A 22481-nucleotide genomic window follows, 5' to 3' on the forward strand; every position below is an offset into this window, starting at 1 on the left:
CCCCTGTCGGACATGAGGCTCCATCCCAGGACCCTGGAATCATGACCCAAGCCGAGAGCAGACGCCTAACTGATGGAGCCACCCAGGTGTCCCTGAAGACAGGTTCTTTAAAGAGGTGACTAAGGTAAGATGAGGTCACTAGGTGGACCCCAGTCCAGTTTGACTGGGGAGAAGAGATCAGGACACAGACACGCGCAGAGGGACGGCTGCATGAGGACACAGGGAGGGGACGGCGTCTGCACGTCCAGGAGAGAGACCTCCGGAGACTCCATCCCTGCCCAAGCCTGGACCTCGGGCTCCCGGCCTCCAAGACTGCGGGACAGTGAACGTCTGTTGCATGAGGCCCCAAGCCGAGGTGCTCTCACACGCTAATACACTGTGATCTGGACTTTTCCACTAATGAGTACAAAAAGCCCCTCCTATTCTAAATTTTATCTTAAAAGTTCATTTATAGGTCACCTAAATATGACAATGTATGAACACATGCACACACACATCTAAGGTAGGCGATGTCTCTGCATTCGTATGGGAAACTTGAATATTTTCAGACGGAGGTGACTTTGATATTAGTGATAAGAACCCCGATCTGAGCAGTAACATTGTAGAATAGAGAGAAATGAGTCAAGGCCGTTTTGGGAAACAGATCAGCTCAGCTTAAACACCCAGAGAAGAAAAGTCAAAACGAGTCAAGGGCAGTTGGACTTAGGGATTTCCTTTGCCGCCTGAATTAAGGATCAGACGGTTTGCTGGTGAAGAGTGTGGACGCCAGTGTCAGATTTCTGTTGGTTTCAAGTTTATCACCTCCTACTCTGATTGTTTCCCTGATGTTTGGGTTTGGAAACGTTCCTAAGTCTCATTACAGATAACACATTCTAGACCTAATGAGAGCAGCCGGCGTCAGTGCTGCCAACGTAAGCAGACCAGGTAAGTCAGACGCACTGACGTCTTATCTTCCGGTGCTGGAGCTTGGGTGTGGGTCCACACACGCCCCCTGGTTAACGAACAAGTACGAGATGGAAACAGAGACTGAGAGACAGAGATAAGTGCAAAGTTCTCTAGCAGGTAAGAGAAAAGAAAGACCAAGCAGCAAGCCATCTACATAGAAGCAAGGGACAGAGTCAGTGACTCTCATCTTCAGGACGTATTCTGTGTCCACAGTATTGGGTGGACGTGGCAGTGGGAACGCCTTCAAGGGCTATTCGAGTGAGCTCTACGTCCTAATTTGTACGACCTCCAGGCAGAGAGTGCCAAGCTGCTAGATGCCACGTTGGCTTCGTGTCTCTGGCTTGGTGCCGGACTTTAGCATTACACAGACGCACGCCACGCTTGTCCCTAACAATGAGGACGGAGTGAATTTTTGTGAGCCAAGAAGCAAGATGGCAGCTGAGTTCTTGGGCAGTGCCAGGAGGAGCCAGGTATGGGCGATTCAGGGACAGACATGCATCCTCGAGGCAGGTGTGCCGGGGGGGCAAGCTGAGGCACAGGAGAGGGGCTGGAGAAGACTCAAGGGCAGGGGACACGGAGCTCCTGCTGCCCGAGAAGCATCTGTGGAATTTGCATGGGCCTGAGGGTTTCACGTCACCCCATCCACGTGCATATCCACAAGCTTGCCAAGCATCAGGACGGCTGGCTGGACAAACGGTACCGATGTGCCTCCCGAGCTCTCTGGAGGGGTTTTGTGAGTGACGTCTTCAGCGTGGATTACAGAGAAGCCAGAGCCCAGTGAGATGTGCTTTCTGACTCTTTTAGGACATTTTCAGAGCTTTTGTTACGGCTTAATGCTGCCATTTACCATGGTGGCTGACATACAAAGTTGTCCCATAAGTGTTTGCTGCATGAATACATTCGGATTTACATAGCAACAACTTAAAAATAAATCAGACAGCAACCTTTATGAATTTGCAATCTAAATCTAATAATTGATTCTATGGCAACCGTGTATTGATGGTATAGAGTGAGATAGGCACTGTACGGATTATGGGAACACAAAGTTCATCATGGTCCCCATCCCAGAAGTCACTACGCACACAGCGATGCCCGCCTCTCACAGCAGCAGGTGATCCTACGTCATCATCCCAGAGACGGCTTCTGCGTATAGTCCCCATACTCTCTCGCCCATGGTTTGTTCCCGTACGTAAACTGCTACAGCTCATACGATCTGTACACAATCCCCTTAGAAAATGCTCCTTCCCGCTAGAGTGTCCTGATTTTTTCTTTAAGCAATTCTTACTTCAAAAACAAAATCAATTTTCTCAGTGGGTTTTAATTGAGTAGCTATTACATTTCGACATTGTGGGAGAAATAAAAATGTTCAAACCTAGAGGGGTTTATATTTTAATGAGTTAGCTTTTACACAGGAGTTTCACTTGATGGCATAAAAGAAACATAATAGAAATCCAATTTTGTAAAAAAAAATGCAATAATATTTTGCATTAAAAAAATTCCCATAGAACCTAATAGTGTGTTAGGGTCATGATAGTTTTATTTCATTCTGTGCTTTGATTTTACCTTTGTATGTGTATACGGCCACATACAACATAAGCCCAGGGACGAGGACCACGCCCACTCATGTTTCTTGTGTATTTTCAGCTCCTCGCTCCTTGACCTTAGTGAAGACATAGTCCTTCCATCAGATACGGCCCTTGTCTGAATACACATAACATGTTTAAGGCAAAACTGCAGAGCAAGACAAGGATGCCCCATACTTTGAAGTCGAGTGGCCTTTCTGTTTTAGAAGGTACAGAGAATAAAACGTAAGAAGGTGAACTCTGATCAGGGCAGAGGAAGGAAGAGACAGAAGTTATTCTCTCTCTGTCTCCCTGTCCCTGTCTTTCTCTCTGCACGTGATTTTTGTTTCTCTCTTGTTTTGTGATGGAGGAGGATAGATTATTTTTATTAGTGACATAGACAAAAATATTTAGTTCACTTTGTGTGAATAAAAGGATATTTTAAAAGAATGATGTTTTGGGACTTTAGAATTAATGAATGTTAACATCAGGACTGTAAAGCTCGGTCATATACCAAAGGCCATTTTTTCACTGTCTCAAGGAGCCTGTGCTCTCAGTTTACTCAAGATTTTTGTTTTCTGTACACGATTTTATAAATGTCCATCTAAGATTGTGAATATGTTAGACTTCCGCTGTTTCAGGGGTAGATAGATAATCTTTTAGTATTTTGATATCCCGCATTTCAACAAATGCTTATGTGTCTAGTGGACCCTTGAGCAACATCAGGGGTGAGGCACCAGCCCCCGCACCATCGAAAACCGTCAAGTAACTTCTGCTCTCCCAAAATCTGACTACTAAAGGCCTACCGTGGACAGGAAGCCTCACTGATAACATAAAACACATAGTCTGTATGTGGTATGCACTGAGTACTGTATTCATGCAATGAAGTTAGCTAAAGAAAAGAAAATGTCATTAGGAAAGCCATACGGAAGAGAAAATACACTTAGAGCGCTGCCCTGTGTTTATGGGGAAAATCTGTGTGTAGGTACAGCTGTGGGGTCCAAACCCACATTGTTCAAGGGTCAGCGGTATCTTCCATCTGGACTGCCATCTCTCTGTCCCTGCGGCACGCGTACACGGGGAGCCGACCCAAAAACACACGAGTGCATTTTGTTAATGCCTTGAATTTTTTTTTTTTTTTGGCTTTTTAAATCTTCTTTATTTTTCAAATAGGTAATACATTCACATGGTTCAAAAACAAAAACATACGCAAGGCTATACAGTGGAATGTCTCCTACCTGCCCTCGGCCCACCTGTCCATACTGCAAATCCTCCCCTGCCCCTCACCCCCATAACCTCTGATCCTGGCTGCTTATGTTTCCGTCCATACTTTTTTCAGGCATATACAAACAAATACAAATGTAAAGTCTTAATTTTTCCTCTCATTTTTACCCAAAGAGTGACATCCTGTCCATGCCATGTGCTTGTATTCACTTTTCTTGTTAGTCTTCTCACATCCTTAGATAGCTTACTCGTTAAAGTCTTTTTCTTAGTCACTGCTTGGTATTCCATTACATGAATGTACACGTGTTTAACTAAGCAATCCCCTATTATGGGCATTTGGATTGTTTCCAGACCTTGTGTGTGTTGCTTCACACAGGCATAAATATGTACTTGTAGAATAAATCCCCCAAAATGGAATTCTGGGGTCACAGACCATGACAGTAGCATACCCCCTCCGTACAGGCAGTTACCCGACTCACGTACCACCGGCATATAAGACTGTGCCTGCCACCAATGACTTGAATTCTATTCATTATCTACATATAAAAGCCCAAATTATAATTTAACTTCCCTACAAATTGGTTGAAAAAACTCAGGTGATTACATAAAATTATATGAACTCTCAAATTTGTTAGGTCTAAAATAAGTGTCATCCTAAATGCTTAATAAGTGAACATTTCCCTGAATTTCAATCAGAACTGAATAGGCGTCCCCTTGCAGATGCTGACAGCTCGGCTATAAGGCCCAGGCACACGCTTACTACACGGCAAGGCCACCTGCCCAGGGCCCCACGTCTGCTCCCAGCGCTGTGTCTTTTGAGGGCTGGCAAAGCGAGGGGCCCCCCATGCTTGGGGTTGTCTTGGGGTTTCTCACCAGCTACTGTTTATCCTAGCATATACCTGAGGGTATAGCAATGATTCCTATTTCAAATTTATTTTTTCTTTAGAACAGAAATAAGCAGCATCGAGTCATTCGAATAAAAAAAAAGTATCCTTGAACCATATTTTTTGGAATTAAAAAGTCACTTCAGGTTGCAATTCTGCTAGAATCTGGGTTGTCCTTTAAAAACTTTCATCCACAGCATTAGCAGGGAGAGCTGAGATGCTCAGAAAGATATCTTCATGTCGATGGTTAAATATGGCCCCTTATGTTTTTATTCACCCAAGGAATAGTAAAAGGCGGTACTTTTAAATATTCATTCAGTGAACATGCAAATCTATAAAAGACTTTTGTTTGAAGGGTGCGTGTCAGATCGTCTGAGCTTGGGCACATGTGCTGCCTCCGCGCTCGGGCCCCACACAGTCTGGTGGAAAGAGAGCGCGTCTTTCCTTTAAGGACACGATGCTTTCACAGCCCGGAGCCTAACGCAAGTCGAGCATCTGTTACGGCCAGGGTTGAGTGAACCCAGCCAGACTTGGGGTGCAGAGGAGGTCAGAATCTATTTTGCTGACATATCTGTCATGTTTAGTAAATTGCACTTTTCCAAAAGCAATTAAACTTTTAGGAAAACCTGCATTAATTTTCACGAGAGGGATCTGGGTACTTCCGACGGACTGGCAAAATCTGTTTTTGAATCAATTACTGGAGTCCTAAGCAGAAGCTCTGAGCTGGCTTATTATGATTCCCAGGTCCTGCTTCTGACACAGTAGCTCCCCACGTTTTACTGTTTTTAAGCAGAGAAGGGACTCCGCGTGGGTTTGCATTTTCAACTAGTGACAGGTCCCGTTTCGGAGAGCTGAGTCCCCTCCACCCTATTTTAATGCCCCATCTAGAAGACATATTTGAGAAACCGTGCGAGACACTGCAAAACGATGAGACAGGTCTTCCGTCTCTCAGTTGTGGGAAACAAGAATCTGGGGTTTCATCTGAAATAAATGGAGCAGCAAAGATTAATTAAATCTATAAAATTCTCCTAAGCACATCCCGGTCAAGGTATTTAAAAGAACACTTTGTATTATGCGCAAATCATCGGGAAGTGCTGGGCTATCACTCAGGTGTAAGCTTCGCTTCTGTATGGCACAGACTCTAGGAAAGAGTGTTCACTAATAAATTTTGAGCAATATCAGTTTCATTCTTTTGTCCAAACGGTGAAGCAACAGTAACAGAAAGAAACCTTGTTCTCCTTCATAAATAAGTTCTCCGTGGGCACTGTTACGAACATGCTCGGTGGGACGGATGCAGCCAGACTCTAGCTAAAGGGAGCAGGTGCTTACACTAGAGAGAATACCTGTCCTGGTCCGCCTTCTGTCTACACTGCTGAACTTCTCTCCCTAATGCCTCAGAGATTTTGATCGTCCTAGGAGCGGAGACAGAGCTGTGCCTTCCGGCTGGAGGCCAGCTCCCAGGAATCTTCACATTGGAGCGGGATCAGTGGCTGCACACGCGGCCACTTGGACGGTCCTTGCACCAGACGCTCGGCCGAGCCGCCCTCAGTCCCGCACTTGAAGTGCACACAGCAAAGAGAAGCTTGTATCAGTTCATCTCTTAGGGAGTCAAAAGAAATGATCTTGAAATCTAAGAGCTCCCTGAGCATTTATATTATATGACTCTTCCATTTTAAACATAAATGCTGCTTTTTCTTTGTTTATATAAATGCTTCATTTACTGGACACTGTTTCTTAATCAAGCATCAAGTCCCCTCTTTAACACAAACATAAAATTTATGGTACCCGTTTGCTATTTTTTGAGATTTAAAATGTAACATTAACTTTTGATAGTTTTTATAATCTGAAAGAGACAATAGCAAATGTGTGTGTATATACACAGACACACAAAGGTGTATAATGCAAAGAGGACACTTACTAACCACTTTGTTACCAGAAACCAGACACTAATTGTATTCATTCCTCATCAATAAAATAATAAAAGGAACTGATTTTTGCTGCCCTTCACCCACAACACTTGTAACTGGAATAGAAGGTGAGTAAATGCCCGCAGGGTAGGACAAGAACCAGACACTCAGATTCACTTTTTTTTCAAATATTTATCATTCTTCAGAAAACAAAACAAAACAAAAAACCACCACCAACAACACCACCAACAAAAAACCACCACCTTCTGTCTTTGCAAGTGATCAGGTTTACTTTTGGGAAAATTACAGATCTCTTAAAAAGCACATCTATCCATTTCTAGGTTGTAGTTCTTTGATGTGGTTCCTGGGACCTGGATCCACTGATCAACGTGCAGGTGAGGACAGGGGCCTCTAAGAGCTGCGTTTGCCAGGATGTTACTGAGACAGCGCCAGTCAAGAATCAGATACAATTGCCTCTGTACCCCCATTCCTTTCAAATAAAATAAACAGAACAATAGAAGTTTAGTTGCAGAAGGGGGATGTGTCGGAACCAAGGTAAGCATGCATGCAGGGACAGGAGTCCATCACAAATTTCTAAATGTGCCCTCCTTCCTGTCTCCTAAAGCCCCACGGAACGTATCAGAGTCACACGTGGTTCAAGAATTGAATAAATGCTCCCCCTCTCTTTTAAAGTAATGTCCTTTTATTTGATAGTGGTACATTCTTAAGTGAATTATAGTATATTAATAGCTAGGAATAAACAGTTCTCTTTGCCTAATGAAACATTTAACGGCATATACTTCTGTATTAAAGTGGGAGGAAAAACATTTAATTGAAGAGATGGGGTTAATTCAGGTTCACTCTACTCACAGATACTTAAGAACGTGAATTCAGACGGGGCATTGCTGGGTTGTTTTCCTTGTAACGCGGAGCCACAGGGCTAGTGCTAACACTCACGAGTTGGGATATTTGGTGAAGGACATCCGTGCTTTTCATATTTTGCTTGGCATTCACCTTTTTTTTTTTTAAGTTTAAAAATGACTGTGAGAAGTGCTTCTAAAATGTTGCTTCTACCATGTGGAGATTTATCCTTTTAGAAATCTTATTTGTTACTCATTAAGAGCCCAATTAGCAGCCAGGCATCTATTTAGAAATAATGTATTTACGTGATGGAAGAGCAGCGTACTATAATTATTTTTGGCCTTGTGAATTATTTAGAATTGTCCATGTTACAAAAACATTAACATTCATTGTCCTGCATTTTAGAAAAAGCAGCAGGCAGACCTATAAACGCTCAAATGCTGCAACTGTTTTTGCTGGGCACGCAGGTACACAGAGGCACAGCCACAAACACGGTTGTGGTTTTTAAATTGAACGCTGAAGGCTCTCAGAGCGTGAGCTAGCTTTCCTGCCTCCAATAAGAAAAATACAATTTCCTTAGTCTGCATTTCCTTACGTAACGCTCTTCTGGGACAGCGCTTTGGCAATCCCTGGATCACCACTATTTAGATACGGATATATGAATCTCATATTTTTATTCTAAATTCAAGTTCTCTTATCATAGCTAATGCCCTCGAAGCAATCTCAAATTACTGCTGTGACACGGGTCACTAGAAACCAAAGGCACTAACACAAATTTTAAAGAGAGAAGTGGGGGGGGGGGAGAAAGCCCTACACAATTAGACGATGGCAAGCGGTTTAATCAATTTAGTTTTATCACGACATCCAGTCCTTCTTCTTGAGCTGTCAGACAGCGAGGCAAGCGGGAGCATGGGGACGCGTGGCGCCGGAGCGGGGCTGTGTCCCCAGCAGCCGGGATGAGGCACCGTCCTGCGGTGCCCAGGCAGTGACAGGCGAGGAAGAGTCCCACAGCCTGCCCACCTCGTCCTTAACACAGTCTCTCTATTTCATTAATTTTTCATGGAATCCCGTTTCACAAAAAGCCTGCGTCTGTCGTCCATCTGCTGCACTGACTCTGTCACTCTGTTCCTTTTGCCAACTTTTTATCTGCATTTCACCACATTCCGCAAGCAGCCCTTGCGCCTGCCCCCGCCCTCCTGTGACTCGTCAGCTTACTTGTACAGAGCAACACCTTGCATTGCTGTTTCCAAAATTCACCTCCAATTTTCTGAAACTCTGTAACCCGTCATCCTGCAATAATATCTAGATTTCAAGCATTAACTTATTTTGCTGCCAAATGCCTCAAAAAAAAAAAAAAAAGAAAGAAAGAAAGANGAAACTCTGTAACCCGTCATCCTGCAATAATATCTAGATTTCAAGCATTAACTTATTTTGCTGCCAAATGCCTCAAAAAAAAAAAGAAAGAAAGAAAGAAAAAAAAGAAAGGTCATGTGCTGATGACCAAATCCAATTTGCCGACTTAACAAATGATTGTTTATAGAGCATTTCCAATAGTTTTCTGAAGTTCTTCCCTTTCTCTGTCTCATCACTGACGCCCCTTGCTCAGAACCTTGCCCTGTTTACCTGTGGGAAACAGATAAATTTGAATTGGTTCCCGATCCATCTCCAAATAGGTTTGCATCAAAAGAACAGTTTTAAAAAAATTTCTAGGAACTCCAGTCACTTTTACACATTGTATGTGCTCATGGTCGAATCCTAAACATAGTTTATTTACAAAATGCATTTCATGCTGGTGCATACCTTCTTTCAGGACAACCACACTCGTGAAAGAAAGGGCAACACAAATACACAACAGAATGTAGGTCCTAGTTTAATGATTAAAATTGCACCTATGCAATCCCTCGGACACGTTATCCGGAATGCAGCCAATGATTGAGAGATTATCTGATAAAATCGGAAGTGATTTATCTTTACACAGCGTACTGCTTCCACGAGTACCTGCCTCTTATTCCACCTGGCTGAGTTGATACTAATTTTAAATAACCTTAAATCTTTACCTTTATCGTTTTGGGCAAAATGACAGATCTTTGATACCATTCATGCACCCAAGCTCTTGTCTAGTACGGGAGACGTTTCTCCAAGCACCTAACGCAGACTCGGTTGTGCCCAATCGTCTTGCGTCGTTCCACCCAGAGCGACAGAATCAAGCACCACCTCCCCGAATCCCCCACGAGCAGTGAGCTGTGGGGGTACTTAGTAGATAAAGAAACTGCACAAACTACAAGAGCTCCCAGTGTTTTCTGACAACACGTCTCTCACATGTTACACGGCGTGTGAGCATCCCTTAGCCACCCACATGTGTACAAATTACACGGTTTCCTTCTCCTTTACGCTGTTTTTTTTTTTAGCTGCCTATTTTTCTCCTACTTGAAACTCAAATTTTGACATTTTTTTCACGTGTGCAAAAAATGTAAATCATTCATAAATAATTTCTCCGAGAGATTCCCAACTAAAAAGTAACATGCCGAGAAAATGCAAAAATGCATCATACTGGGTCCTGAGAAGAGAACGGGAGGAGACTGGCGGGTGGGTAGGTTTACTCTGAGCATCTCCTTTAAAGTTTATCCGGGAGACAAATGCAGGTCCTGGCTAGTTCACACCCAGAACTAAGTGTTTTGGGTTCTTACAGGCATATACTATCCCCTGTGTGGTACGGTGACTAAAAATACCGAGTAGAGGAAAATATTTTATTTCTGAGGCCCTGGATCCTACTTTAGATGAATGAAGGCATCGTACCAATCCCACACTTGAGCTGTAGCTACAGTTTTAATTTCAAAACCTATAGATTATTTTGACAATAATAAGTGAAGTAAGAAGAAAATCACATCAAAGCCACTTTTGGAATTGGCACATAGAAAACTGACAGCCTTTCACAGCCCCGGGAGCTCAAAGTTAAGATGCATCTTCAAAAATCACCCTTGTTCATTAGAATAGGGGGACAAATAACATTAATTCTAATTTATTTATTCCCATATGAGAAGAGCCCTTTGCTTTGTGCTCACGATCAGAAACCCCAGTTGGTACTCGATAGAGCCTTACCCAAATTCCTTCACAACCATCAGTACACACGTGGATTTTAAATTGTGACAGAGTTTTCATAACTGGCTGAGCTTAAAAGCCGAGGCCATTCTATTCAACGGCTGTTGCTGAGATTCATGACTGGTAGATCATAATTTAAATTCACCGTTTTTCTTGGTACGAGAGAAAAACAAGGATCTATAATAACTGGGAATTACACATAAACTGACCTATTCCCAGCAAGTGCAAATAACGACTTAACATGTCCCATAATGGCTATGTTTTCTTCTTAATTTGCTCACTCACATTTATATTATTAACTTTTCCCTAAGAAGTGAATATTTAGCAGTTTGAGTTGATTCTCCTACCAAGGTGGCCGCCAGCAGAGGCCACAGGAGACCCCCCCCCCCACGTAAATCTACAAGGCATAGAAATTAGCTCACATATACTCATGAGCCTTTCCCACCTCAGTTTTTGGGTATGAAAATGAAGAGACTTGGTTTATTTGAAATAACCAAGGCATAGAAATATTTCATATAGAAATTTCACTTTGAATTGTTGTAGTTAAGTTTATAGCAAATAAAGCCTTCCTTCAGATTCCTTGCTTTTCTTTCCAAAATTGGATGCCTTCTAAGCCAGCATGGCTGACATTTAAAGGTAAGAAAAATGAATTTGGAGAAAGGCACCAACATCCGTCGGCTTGTATTTTATTTCTGTAGGATGCTGTTTTATTGTGAAATATTAGTCCATACTTTTCAATTTGAATATTTAAAATTGGCTAAAGGAAGATAATGGGAAACATGAATGGTTAGAATTTACATGATAATGTTTCCTTTCTTCCTCTCTTAAAAGTTATAGTCATTATTAAATTCTGTGATTCCCCCCATATCGTTGTCACTTTCTGTTGGCGTTGTTTTGGAAGTCACCAACGGATCTGTTCCAAGAGGAAATTTTCAGGTAACAAAGTGAGCAGCCGGCTTCCCTCTGGCAGCTCTGAGAGTTAAACCGGAATCACAGAATCCCCGTTCGGAAGCCCAGGGCTCTAACACTTCCTGGGAAGGTGTCAGCCACCCCTGCTTCCTGAGGTCCTGACACAAAGCCATCAGCAGTGACTGTGTGACACTGGCATGGATATCTCCAAACCGCCTGGCTGATTCCTGTTATTGGAAGAAGCCGCGAAGGGCTCCGGGAATATTTGAGAGCAGCCAGGGAGGGCTGTGGTAGAAACTTATGTTAGGCCACTGCAAAGATGCATATTCTCCGGGGAGGGCGAGCGACCTCACGGTATCTAACAATGCATCCTGCAGGCGAAAACTAGAAAATCTGATGAATTTTAGTCGTGTCTGCCCCACTGTTCCATAGGGCTTTGTATTCACTCTCTTTTTTTAATTAGCACATTTCAAATAATAATAAGAGCTGAACTTTCTCCTGCAGACTCATCCTAAGGGGCTGCTGATCCCAAGTTCCTCTCTGGGAAAGAAAGGACAGGAGGCACTGGAAGAATCTTTCCCCTGCTGGGTGGACTGTGTGCGGGCGACGGCGGCATTTTAGGGCATTTTCCCTCGGCCCCCGTGTGGAAGCCCTGGGCTGGTGATGGAATGCACGAAGTTCGGGGCGGCGGTCCCCAGAACATCAGTGATGAGGTGCGAGCATGACAGGGAGTCGGAGCAACCTGTCATCCGCTGCTTTTTCTGTCTTTCTGGTTTGCAGGGGTTTTTTGCCACCAACGAGCTGTAATGCCTATTTCTCTTTTCAGGTTTTAATTTCTGCTTCTTCCCTCAGGAACATCTCCCCTGCTTTCTGCAGGTCCCAGTGTTTATAAAACAGCTGGGCACCAACCAGACTAAGTAGGAACTGTCGGCCAATTTGGAAATGTGATTGCCGGCACTCTGCCCATTCCTTCCTCCAAGACCATTAGGATAGAAGAGCGGGCACCGGGTCTTGTCCCTGTTTCTGGGGCTGCTGGCTTAAGCGGGTGTTTCCTTTGGCACCGCGTGCTAGTGTCGCCTCCGAGAGGGTCAGAGGCAGCGCCCGGCTGTGGAGCACGAGTCGGGGAGGGAACTGTCCTCCGGCGGCGAGAACGGTGCCCCCGCCGCTCCCAGCCCAGGCTTTGCTGAGACCGCCGCTCTGGTCGCGTCCCTGTCCCCTCTGCGCTCGCAGGAGCCCCCAGCCCCTTACAAAGGGATCTGAACTCTAGCACGCTCTCCTCTGTACCGACGCCCCACCTGCACCCCAAAGTAGAGCGGCGGAAGCAGGCGGCCCCCCAGACGCGAGTAACGCGANCACGCTCTCCTCTGTACCGACGCCCCACCTGCACCCCAAAGTAGAGCGGCGGAAGCAGGCGGCCCCCCAGACACGAGTAACGCGGCCAAGAGTGCAGTTCGCGGAGGCAGCGCAGAAAGCCAGGTCCTTACCTTTCCTCTTCGGCCGCCGCCGCCTCCTCCTCTTGGACTTGCATTTGAGTTGACTGCTCAGCCCTCCGGAGCCTCTGCTGGTCCCCAGGACTGATGCCATGGCTGAGACTCGGCAAGCAGAACGGGAGAGGAATCCTGTCTCCAGCAAGCTCACCTTTCCGGCTCCTGCCACCGCCGCTGCTAAACGCTTCTGCCAACCAGGGAGTGAGCTCACTTTTTAGGACTGAGCCCTCACGCGCTCCCGCGTCCTTCTCTCTAATTGTTCTCCGTCTCCAGCTGGGCTGAGAGCCCCGCGCAGCCCCGCGCCGCCCCGCGACCCCACGCGCCGGGAAGGAAAGGTGCGCCCGGCGGGTTGGGCGCTCCCTCCCCGCTCTCCTCCTCTTCCGGGCGGCCTCCCCTGATCTGCGCTCCAAGCGCAGGGCTCCTACTTTGGCATCTCTGCTAGTTGTTTGGCAGCAACCACTTTGAAGCCAATCACGCAGGGAGCTTGTCTATTTGCTGCTGCAAAGTCTAATTAGGTCCAATCACAACTGTCTTCTGGCTCTGACATCAGCACCACCAGCCCTTTGCATCCCCTGTCAGCTTGCAAACTCAGCTCCCATTTGGACGGATGGAGCTGCCCAGGACCCGGTGGCAAGGGGAGGAGACGGGCCGGGAGGGAGGGAACAGCGCGCAGAACCAGCTCGTCTGGGAGCAGCCTGAGGGGGCCGCTGGCAGGAGGGCTGAGCCCGGGGATTGCAGGCTTCCTGCCTGGACCACAGGACAGCGTGTCTGCTCCACACACTCAGAAGGATGCAGGGACTGTCTCCCACCAAACAGTTTTTAACTAGTTAATTCATTAGAATGCTCCTTGTGCCAAGGGGGAAATATCTCTCCAAGAAATACTGGGACCTCGCCTCCTCAGATGGGGACTAAGATTTGCGAGTCCCTGGAAGACAGCCTCTTAGGGGTATTCGTTTTTCAGAGACTGCACGTTTGTCTGTTTGCCTGTTTGTTGCTGTTGCTGTTGTTGTTTTCCCTTTCCATTCCTTGGCTGCTCCCTTTGTGAGAGAGATATTGCATAAAGACAGAAGTACTGGGATCTGAGTCTGATTTTTAAGGAGAGGGATTTTAATGGGTTGCTTTATTTAGGTTAACAATGAAATGAAACATAGGGAGGGCTTTCATCTGAAGGTTTTATTGCCAAGTATAACATTCAGAAGAAACAAAATCATATTTACCAGGAGGTGGATTGCAAATTGAAATAGTTTTCAACAATTTTTTTTTTCAGGGCTATCCTATTGTTTCAAGACTATACTTATGGAACACTAAAAATCTAACGTAAGATAGAAGAAGAAAAATAACAAAGGCATCATTATTGCCTTATGCATTCAATCCCAAAATCTATTAATTATAATAGTAATGGTTTGGGGAAAAAAATTCACCCTCAAAGTCATTAGCAAGAGTTATGTGTCATATGTTGATATGGAAATGGCACACAAGTATTTCTATGTTATTTGTTACTTTATACATACTGTTTCCAAGCTCTTTATGGGCCTAGAAATGTCCAGATAATTTTCTTTTATGAGAAAAAATAACCTCTTAGGGAACATGGGAAACAATTAAGATGTTCAGATGTATTATGTGGTGAGCTGATGGATCAGATCTCATTTTTCATTGGTAAGAGAGAAGACATGTGATTTCAAATCCTAGCTCCCCTGCTCTGACTTTGGGCAAGTCAACAGCGCCTCAGTTTCCCCATCTGTGAAATGGGCATCACAATGGTATCAGCCTCAAGGCTTCATCTACACCTGAGAATCAGTATAAACAGTGACTGGTACACTTTAATTACTCTGTGATTGTTCAGTAAATTAATCCAGTAAACACTTTGGAGAGAATGAGTGTGTATCACAGGTGGGCTCAGAGAGAAGGAGCTTTAACTCTCTGGCTCATTTGAGACTGATAAATGCAGTCAAACCAGGCCTGTCCTCTGTGCCTCATTCCACACTTTCACTCCCCCAACAGCACAGCTAAATAAAGCTGCAGATGATTTGTCTCGGATGTTGGTCAAGTGCATGACTTGCCCATCTACTCTCTGTGACACAAGAGATACTTGAGAGCATAAACCACATGCGGAGAAGGAGTTGGGGGACTCTCAGACTCCCCAGCTCCCTGCAACTCCCCGGCACGGACATGAAGTTGCCCCACTTAAAACTGGTCCCCGAGCTCAGAAACTGAGGGAGGGTGTTTTGGGCAAGCCCTGAAAACAAGTGCACAGTCACCTTCAAGGCTGTTTGCGTCCAGCGCTGGCCTTGCTCACACCCCCAGCATCGCCGAGGCAAAGATGTTGCCCCCGAGACACGTATGCAGGTCTCCTGCCGTGTCGGAGCGTGGGTACGAGCAGAGAACACAGCTCCCTCTGCTTATGTGTTGCTTCCGTTCAGTGGGGGGGCGGTGAAATCAAAACCCGGATTTTAACACTTAGTGTAGATTCCAATTTGAAGGTTGGTTGAGATAAAAATGTTGGCCAATCTTTACCTTTCTTGAAGTTCCTCCAATGAGTGAGTGAGTGAGTTTGTTTATTTTGGTGTAGTTTTTGCAAACATGGCTTTAGAATAGAAATGTACTATTTTCTGTATTTATTTTGCATAAGACAATGCATCATGGATGAGGCAGGAATGCTGGTAGCGCGTCTGGAAAGTCTGTCCCTCGTAGGAGGAAAGGCTTTTGAACAGGTTCATGATTACAAATATTTTAGCTCAAGGATGGCTTAAAGTGAGCCATGTCGACAATCTGCCATTCTTCCAATGAGCCTCTCTGCCTTTTGTCTGTTTCCTAGAGCACTTCTGCTCAGCTTGGCAGCCTAACGTGACAAGCAGAAGCTGGAAGGGGAGCAGGAGCCAATGTCACCCTACTGCCCATCGGGAGACTTCACTGATGTGTGTCTTCAGCCAGTCTGAGCCAGTCCCTGCCCTTCCCACAGAGCAAAGAACCGGGCAGGAGCCTCCCCGGACAGCAGGGACTGCCCAGAGCCTGCCGTGGTCCCTCACTCACCTGTTGCTGGGTCGCTGCACGAGGGACGGAAGGAAGGGCTGCACAGAGCCTGGCCGGAGGGCAGCAGCTGGTCCAGGAAACTGCTTCTGTGCCATGGAAGGTGGTTCCCATAGCGCTGGGTGGGGTCTCCCCCCACCTTCCATCCTTGGGCTTGCGGGAACCCTAACCGCACAGCTACTCTGTGTTACGTCTTCCCTGTCCACCTCTCCGTAGCCCACACGAACCACGAGGGAGGCCACATCTGTGTTGGACGTGGAGCCGGGCGCGGAGAGCTACCGCGGGATTCGTGACCGCGGTGGCCATTTGCTCAAGGTAGAGGACTAAGCGGATGGTTTATGCTGCAACTTGTTTGATGTTCACGAAGACTCCGGGAGAGCAGGACGGAAACTCTGTTCCTTTTACACGAGAGGACGCGGAGGCCCAGAGAACTTAGGAAACTTGCCAAGAGTGGCAGGGGTCAGATCGTGGGCCCACAGCTAAGTCATCCCAGCTGGCCAGCCTGAGAGGTTGACCACTTCGTTTGCTAGTTTTTATTCTAGAGTCGGACACGGGGGGTTTCGTGAGCTTCTGCAAGCCTGCTCTGAGATGCGTGACACTCTATCCAATAGCGACTCTGAGCTTCAGTGTTAATGTGTGTGTGATTTATAAATCCGTAGGGTTACATAACACATAGAAAGAGCTCCTACCAATCCCTCACGTGTACCTTGACTTCCGCACCTGATGTCTCTGTCAAGATGGGCCTCTGGATGTCTACAGCTATCTGTGGATACCTAGATGCAGACGTGCACCTCTGTGTGAGGGGGGAGCTGGGCATCGGTGCTTGCTGTGGCCTCCCTGTTTCTGGATACAGCTGCAGAGGCCTGAGTATGTGTTTATCACTCTTGGGCATTCCACGTTTATCTTTCTTTCTCAGAACAAACCTACGATGTGGGCAGGAAAGAACTCATCATCCTTACTTTCCCCCTGGGGTTACAGAGGCGCTGACCATTTGGCGTGTCTGGACCAAGGTTGCATTACTAGATGGAGGAAGAGCCAAGACTCAGTTGGAATGTTCCAGTGTAGTCCAGAAAGAACATGACTCAAAACTCTGAGGCTCACATAGCTGACCGGACTTTCTGTTTCTGCCCGAGAGGAGCCTGAGGCCTGCACCGGGACGCATGGTTCCAGTGATTGTGTCTTCTGGCCAAAATGCAAGTCCTTTTATTGCCATCCCTGCGTGTTTTCCCCTAGACTTCTTGGCCAACATACAATGACGTCACTTCTTAATTCATCACAATGTCTATATTTCTTTTTTTTTTAATAAAAAGCTTTATTGAAGAAAAAAGTGTATATTCATGTAACTCCAACATATGATTGAAAGAAAATTATCAATAAAAAGCACTACCTTAAAATTATTTTTTTAATGATTTTTTATTATAGGTTAGTCACCAAGTACATCCCCGGTTTCCGATGTAAAGTTCGATGATTCATTAGTTGCGTATAACACCCAGTGCGTAAGGAGGGCACGTATTGCACAATGTCTATATTTCTATTCAGTTTAAAGTATAGTCAACTTGGTTTCTTGTAGGTTCTCCAAAATAACTAAGAACACCCACAGAAACTAACATGACTTATTTGGAGTCCGAATTTTGGCTAATATCCCCTCCCTTATGAGACAATGCCCGCTGGGTGGAAAGTAGCAGAACAAAGGGTCCCCCGGAGATATTTATGTCCGCTGACTCACAACGGCCTCACAGACGGCATGAGATTATTACTTTTCACAAACAAGGAAATGGCACAAGAGCGCTTTTTTACTCTTTCATCTTCCCCCATTGTTCTTAAATTTAAATAACTCACATCAAAGAACTTGGACATGAGACCTAAAAGTATTGGAAAATAATATATCAAGACAACAGCTGCTGTGACACGGGCTTCGTGTTCACATTCCATCCCAGGGAGCGGAGGGACCGCGCAGAGGCCCACGGGTGCGGGACACAGTCCTGAATGTGGAGACGCTCTTCGTACAACGCTATTAGGAGAATTATTTTCCCTTTGTTCTTTTTCTTTCTCCTAAGCATGCCTATGGTTCGAGAGAACACCAGACGCATTCTTATCAGGTTCCGGAATGAACAGAGTGTAGTGCAGGTTTTCGAGGCCTCTTTTCCAGACTTCCATGTGATGCTGCTTCCTGGCACACACTAGCACACACGTGCATGCATTCCTCGGTCAGGTAATCTTGGCATGCAAAGTTCTTCATGGGCCAATGTCACAGATTGCAATTCCAACGTCCATTTGCCAAAGCACATCCTCGGGCTGAAACTTCCTTCAGTTCTGTGTTAGTGTTTAAAGGAACACTGCTTGGAAAATACACGTAAAGAGAAAAAACTGTTCAGGATTTGTCGCCGCGAGACCCGACTTGGCATCCTACTTCCGGTTGTACTACGTCCGGTGTTGGGAGGCACGTACCTCTCCAGAGCCGCGTCTGTAAAATGAGCAGGAAGAGGAGCCCTGAGCTGCTGGGTGCAGCCGATGAGCACAGGAGGCCGAGCTCCTTGTGAACGGACCTGAGAGGCTAACATCCCCGTCAGCACACGGTGTCTTGGTTTTAATCGGTGACTCCCCCACAACCAGCAATACGAATACAAACCCAGATGGTCTGGGAGATAAACAGGGCCCACGAGACGATGGCCTCTCCCTGCGTGGGCCCTGCAGGCACCGGGTCCCCCTCAGTCACGCGGCCCAGGGGACCGAGGCATCGATCTCTGCTGCAGAGAGAGTGCAGTTCCTGCACACGCTGTGTCCTCTAGATGGGCCTGGCAGGGGCAGGACAGCGTCCACGCCGTGTTCAGTGATCTTTCCCACCTCTGGCAGAGTGCAGTGCGGCATTTCACGACCAAGGACTTGTGCAGGGTGTGAGGAGCCACGACCTCAACGCTGCTCTTGAACACCGTGCACGAGTCAGCTTCTTGCACTGACACTTGAAATGCCCTTGGTTGCTAGTTTCTGAAATGTGAAAGCTCAATATTTTATTGAATCGTAAAGAATTACCATTATTTAAAAGCCTTCCTAATTAGCCCACCCCATCCTAGACTTTCCCTTGCGTCTTAAACCAATACAGTTCAAACAGTATATATGTATGTATGTATTTTTATGTTTCAAATCTTCTCCTGGAACCAGTGATTTTCAAAATGAACAACGTTGCATCCCCAGAGTGCTGTGTGACAGCGTGAAGAAAGGAAGAGGAGGCACAGATGGAATTAATGGTTTGGAGTGTTAATCAGTGTAATAAATTGAAAGGCAGGATGAAAGCTCTTCAGGAATACATTTCTGTTGTGTGAATGGGGTGGGCTGATGGAATGGATTTATGTTAATTCTCTACCTGGATGTTTAAAGTCTCAACACTTCACTTCCTTCTACGGTTTCCTGGATTCTCCCATGATCTGAGAGGCGGGCTGTGCGTGTCTATGTTACGAAACCCTCGCCGGTCAGTGACCGGGCCTTTCCCCTCCTCTGCCCGCAGCAATCAGAAGCAAGGGCAGGAGGGGAGCAGAGGGCCAGTTGCTCATCCCACTGTTCGCCTGCTCTGAACCAGGATTTGACCATCTTATGGAGGTAATTTTTAAAAGCTTCCATGATAATTCCCAACTTTTGGACAAGACAAAGATAGAGCTAGGAAAATACTAGAAGGAATATGGGTATGGGTTCCTCAGTGGGTTTGAACCTCGAATGGAAACTGCCCATCTCCGGCCTGACCTCTCGGAGAAGACCCTCCGCATGAGGCCTCCTCCCACCTTGTCCCTCTGAGCTGACTCACCAGTGACATGGGCGGGCCCGGCAGACAAGCTTGCGGGCGATGGAGGCGTCCCTGTGAGCAGAAAGCACTTAATAGGATCCTGTCACTGAATAGACGTGGTCCTCGGGAAAGGTAACCAGACATATTAGCAAGAAACATAATTTGGTTAGAAGAGGTTTGTGCAAACAGCATGTGACAGCGGTGCCTCCTCAGACGGCAGTGTGGCTGTCACCTGTCACCGCAAGATGCACACTTGCAGGCCGGGCGTCTGAATTCCCCGAGACGCACTATTATTCTTGTATTAACCAGGACCCTGGGCCCGTGCACAGCGGTCCTCAGTCCCCTGCAGGAAGGTCAGGAGAACAGCGTGCCACCACTGTCTAGTGGGGAGAAGAGCAGCGCCGCCACCCCCCCCACCACCCCCAGACAGACAGGGAAGCAGACGGAAGGCGGGGTGCAGTGTCCCCCGGAGGCCAGGGAGCACGGCCTGAGCAGCCCTGCGCGGAGGGGTGACAGACAGGTGACGGGCTCGCCCTCTTGCTCCAAACTGGAAGTGAGCGAGCTTACGAGAACGTCCTCCTTCCTCCACACTGGCCATGCCAGCCTGGGCCATGCCCCGGCTTCAGCCCTGCAGTCCCGCGCCTCTGACATTTTCCCTGCGTGGGGCTGCCCTCCAGGGCTCTGCCGGTCCTTCCAGGGATCTGCCCCCATGCCTTCTACTCCGTATTTGTGTATTCATAGATCAATCCATGACTCCCAAGTCCTGCCTCAGGGGTGCCCCCAGAGGGGCCGTTCGGCTCCCGCGGGGGAGACCCTGAGCCTGGCTCCCGGCAGTGCGGGGTGAGCACCTGTTCTCCAGCGCATCACAGGGACAATCACAAGGCAGGATTCGTGAAAGTTATCAGAACAACGGGAAGCTGTGTGCAGGAACAAGGACACCGTGTCTCACGCAGCACCTCACCGGCCTGCACATAGGGCTGGGGCCTGGGCTGTTCGGGACCAGGAAAAGGGCTGAGAGTTGCAGCCAGAGCACAGTCAGCAGAGCGGGCAGCCCTCGGGACCTCGCCCGCACCGCGGCCTGGCCTTCGGCTTCACTGCAGGAAGGAGAGGCACGTCTCTGCCCCCTGTCGCCCACCTGCACCAGTGCCTGGCCCGTGCTGAACGACACTTGTGCATTTGCTAAGTAACGGCATAAGCCCCATGACATCACGGCAGCACCCCGACAAACGGTGACGTCACGGCAGCACCCCGGTGGCAGTGCTGGCGGCTGACTTCTCACGTCAGCGCTGTGACCTTGGGACTGTGCGTGTGGCATTCTCTGATGGCCGGGGCCTTTTGTTCCTTGCATGCTGCAGATGCGAAGCGTGAGCCGGGACAGCGCGGGGCCCAGGGCAACACTATGCTTCACAAACTCTTAGTCCACGCATCTCTGATAGGAGCCTTCTTGTTACCGCAAAGTGTCATTAAAAGGTATTTTGGAGAAGTCATGGGAGAGGCAACTGTAGTCTCTGAAGAGGGAAGGATGCAGAAAGGGGGTAATTCAGGAACATTCCAAGAGAAACGAATGAGAGAGAGGGGGCACTTATAGCCAAACAGGCCTGGACAAAGGCCCTGAGACCCGTCGCCGCGGAGAGCAAGCAAGGGGCAAGAGGGCAGGTTTCCCGAGCTGTGCAGACCTATGTTCAGATCTGGCTTGCTGCACAGAACCCGTGTGAAACGGGGCACAGGACACGAAGCCTGTGTCTGCAGACGGGACATGCGTACCGCTCTCCTGGCATCCTGACCCTGACACGCACCTGTTTACGCCAGGTGTGTGCACTCCGGGCACTCACTAGCAGTGCTTCTGTGACCTTTGCATGTTCTCTGCTGCTACACAAAACACAGGGATGTTACGGATGGCACTCACTTCCCGGTAGGATTATTCCCGCGAACAGGAAGTTCAGAACTTTGGGGACATTTTGTTGTCCTACGTAGAGTGGCATTTGTGACACTCGGGATGCCCTGATACCGACCACAGGCCTACGTGAGGTCACACTGGTTTCCACTGGACACTCAGGGACGGCCTCTGGTCCTCGCCAGCCAGCCGCCATCCCGTCAGAGCAAAAGGGGGTTTTGTCGGGACCATCGAAAGCGATCCATGTAAATTGCAGTTTGAGTGCAATCAATAGATGTGACAAACAGCTAATGCAGGCGACTGGGGACATAATGCAGGTGTGACTGTGTAAATGCTGGCAGATAACAATGCAGGGGAAATTGCAGGGCAGGGCCGCATTGAATGAGTGTGGTGCAAAATGAGCGGCTGCACGCGGGTCAGGCGTCCCCGCTGCGCAAGTGTCTGTGCCCCTGTCCCTGGTAATTGTTAGTGGCAGCAGAGCGCCGAGGCGCGGAGGGCAGGTGTTTGGCCGCGTTTGTGCTGCATTTTACGTGCAGCGAAGGCTGCTGATCTCTCCTGTCAGCGACCACCTCCCGGTGGACAAGACACCGCGGAAAATACCGAGCCCCCTTGTCTGGAGTCAAGAGGCCTGTCATTAAAGCAATAATGAATTCCGGGGCTCTCCTGGAAGAGGACCAGAATGCACAATCACTTCGGGCTATTATTACAATGTTTTCAGTGTCTCTGGTCGTCAAGGAACAGTTTGTGATAAATGAAGGGAAATATGCTAATATGGTATTTCTTTTAAAAAGGGAAGATTTGATTTGCAATTTGAAAAACTTTATCTTATATCTTGGACTTGCCTGTACAATGGCATTTCACTAAGTTTGATACCAAACTTGAATAATTTTGATATGTGGGTTTTCGT

The 22481-nt window shown here is 47.2% G+C and overlaps 1 protein-coding gene across 1 annotated transcript in view; it reads right to left on the reverse strand.

Moving 5' to 3' along the window:
- Positions 1 to 13178, reverse strand: part of ADARB2 (adenosine deaminase RNA specific B2 (inactive)) — a 458939-nt gene extending 445761 nt beyond the window's left edge. Inside the window, exon 1 of the mRNA XM_034644124.1 lies at positions 12876 to 13178. Within this exon, the coding sequence (XP_034500015.1) occupies positions 12876 to 12975 (100 nt within the window). The 5' untranslated portion in view covers positions 12976 to 13178. The remainder of the gene's footprint in view (positions 1 to 12875) is intronic.
- Between the last annotated feature and the right edge of the window lie 9303 nt (positions 13179 to 22481).

This window comes from Ailuropoda melanoleuca, chromosome 15 (genome assembly GCF_002007445.2).
Source record: "Ailuropoda melanoleuca isolate Jingjing chromosome 15, ASM200744v2, whole genome shotgun sequence".
Classification (NCBI taxonomy): domain Eukaryota; kingdom Metazoa; phylum Chordata; class Mammalia; order Carnivora; family Ursidae; genus Ailuropoda; species Ailuropoda melanoleuca.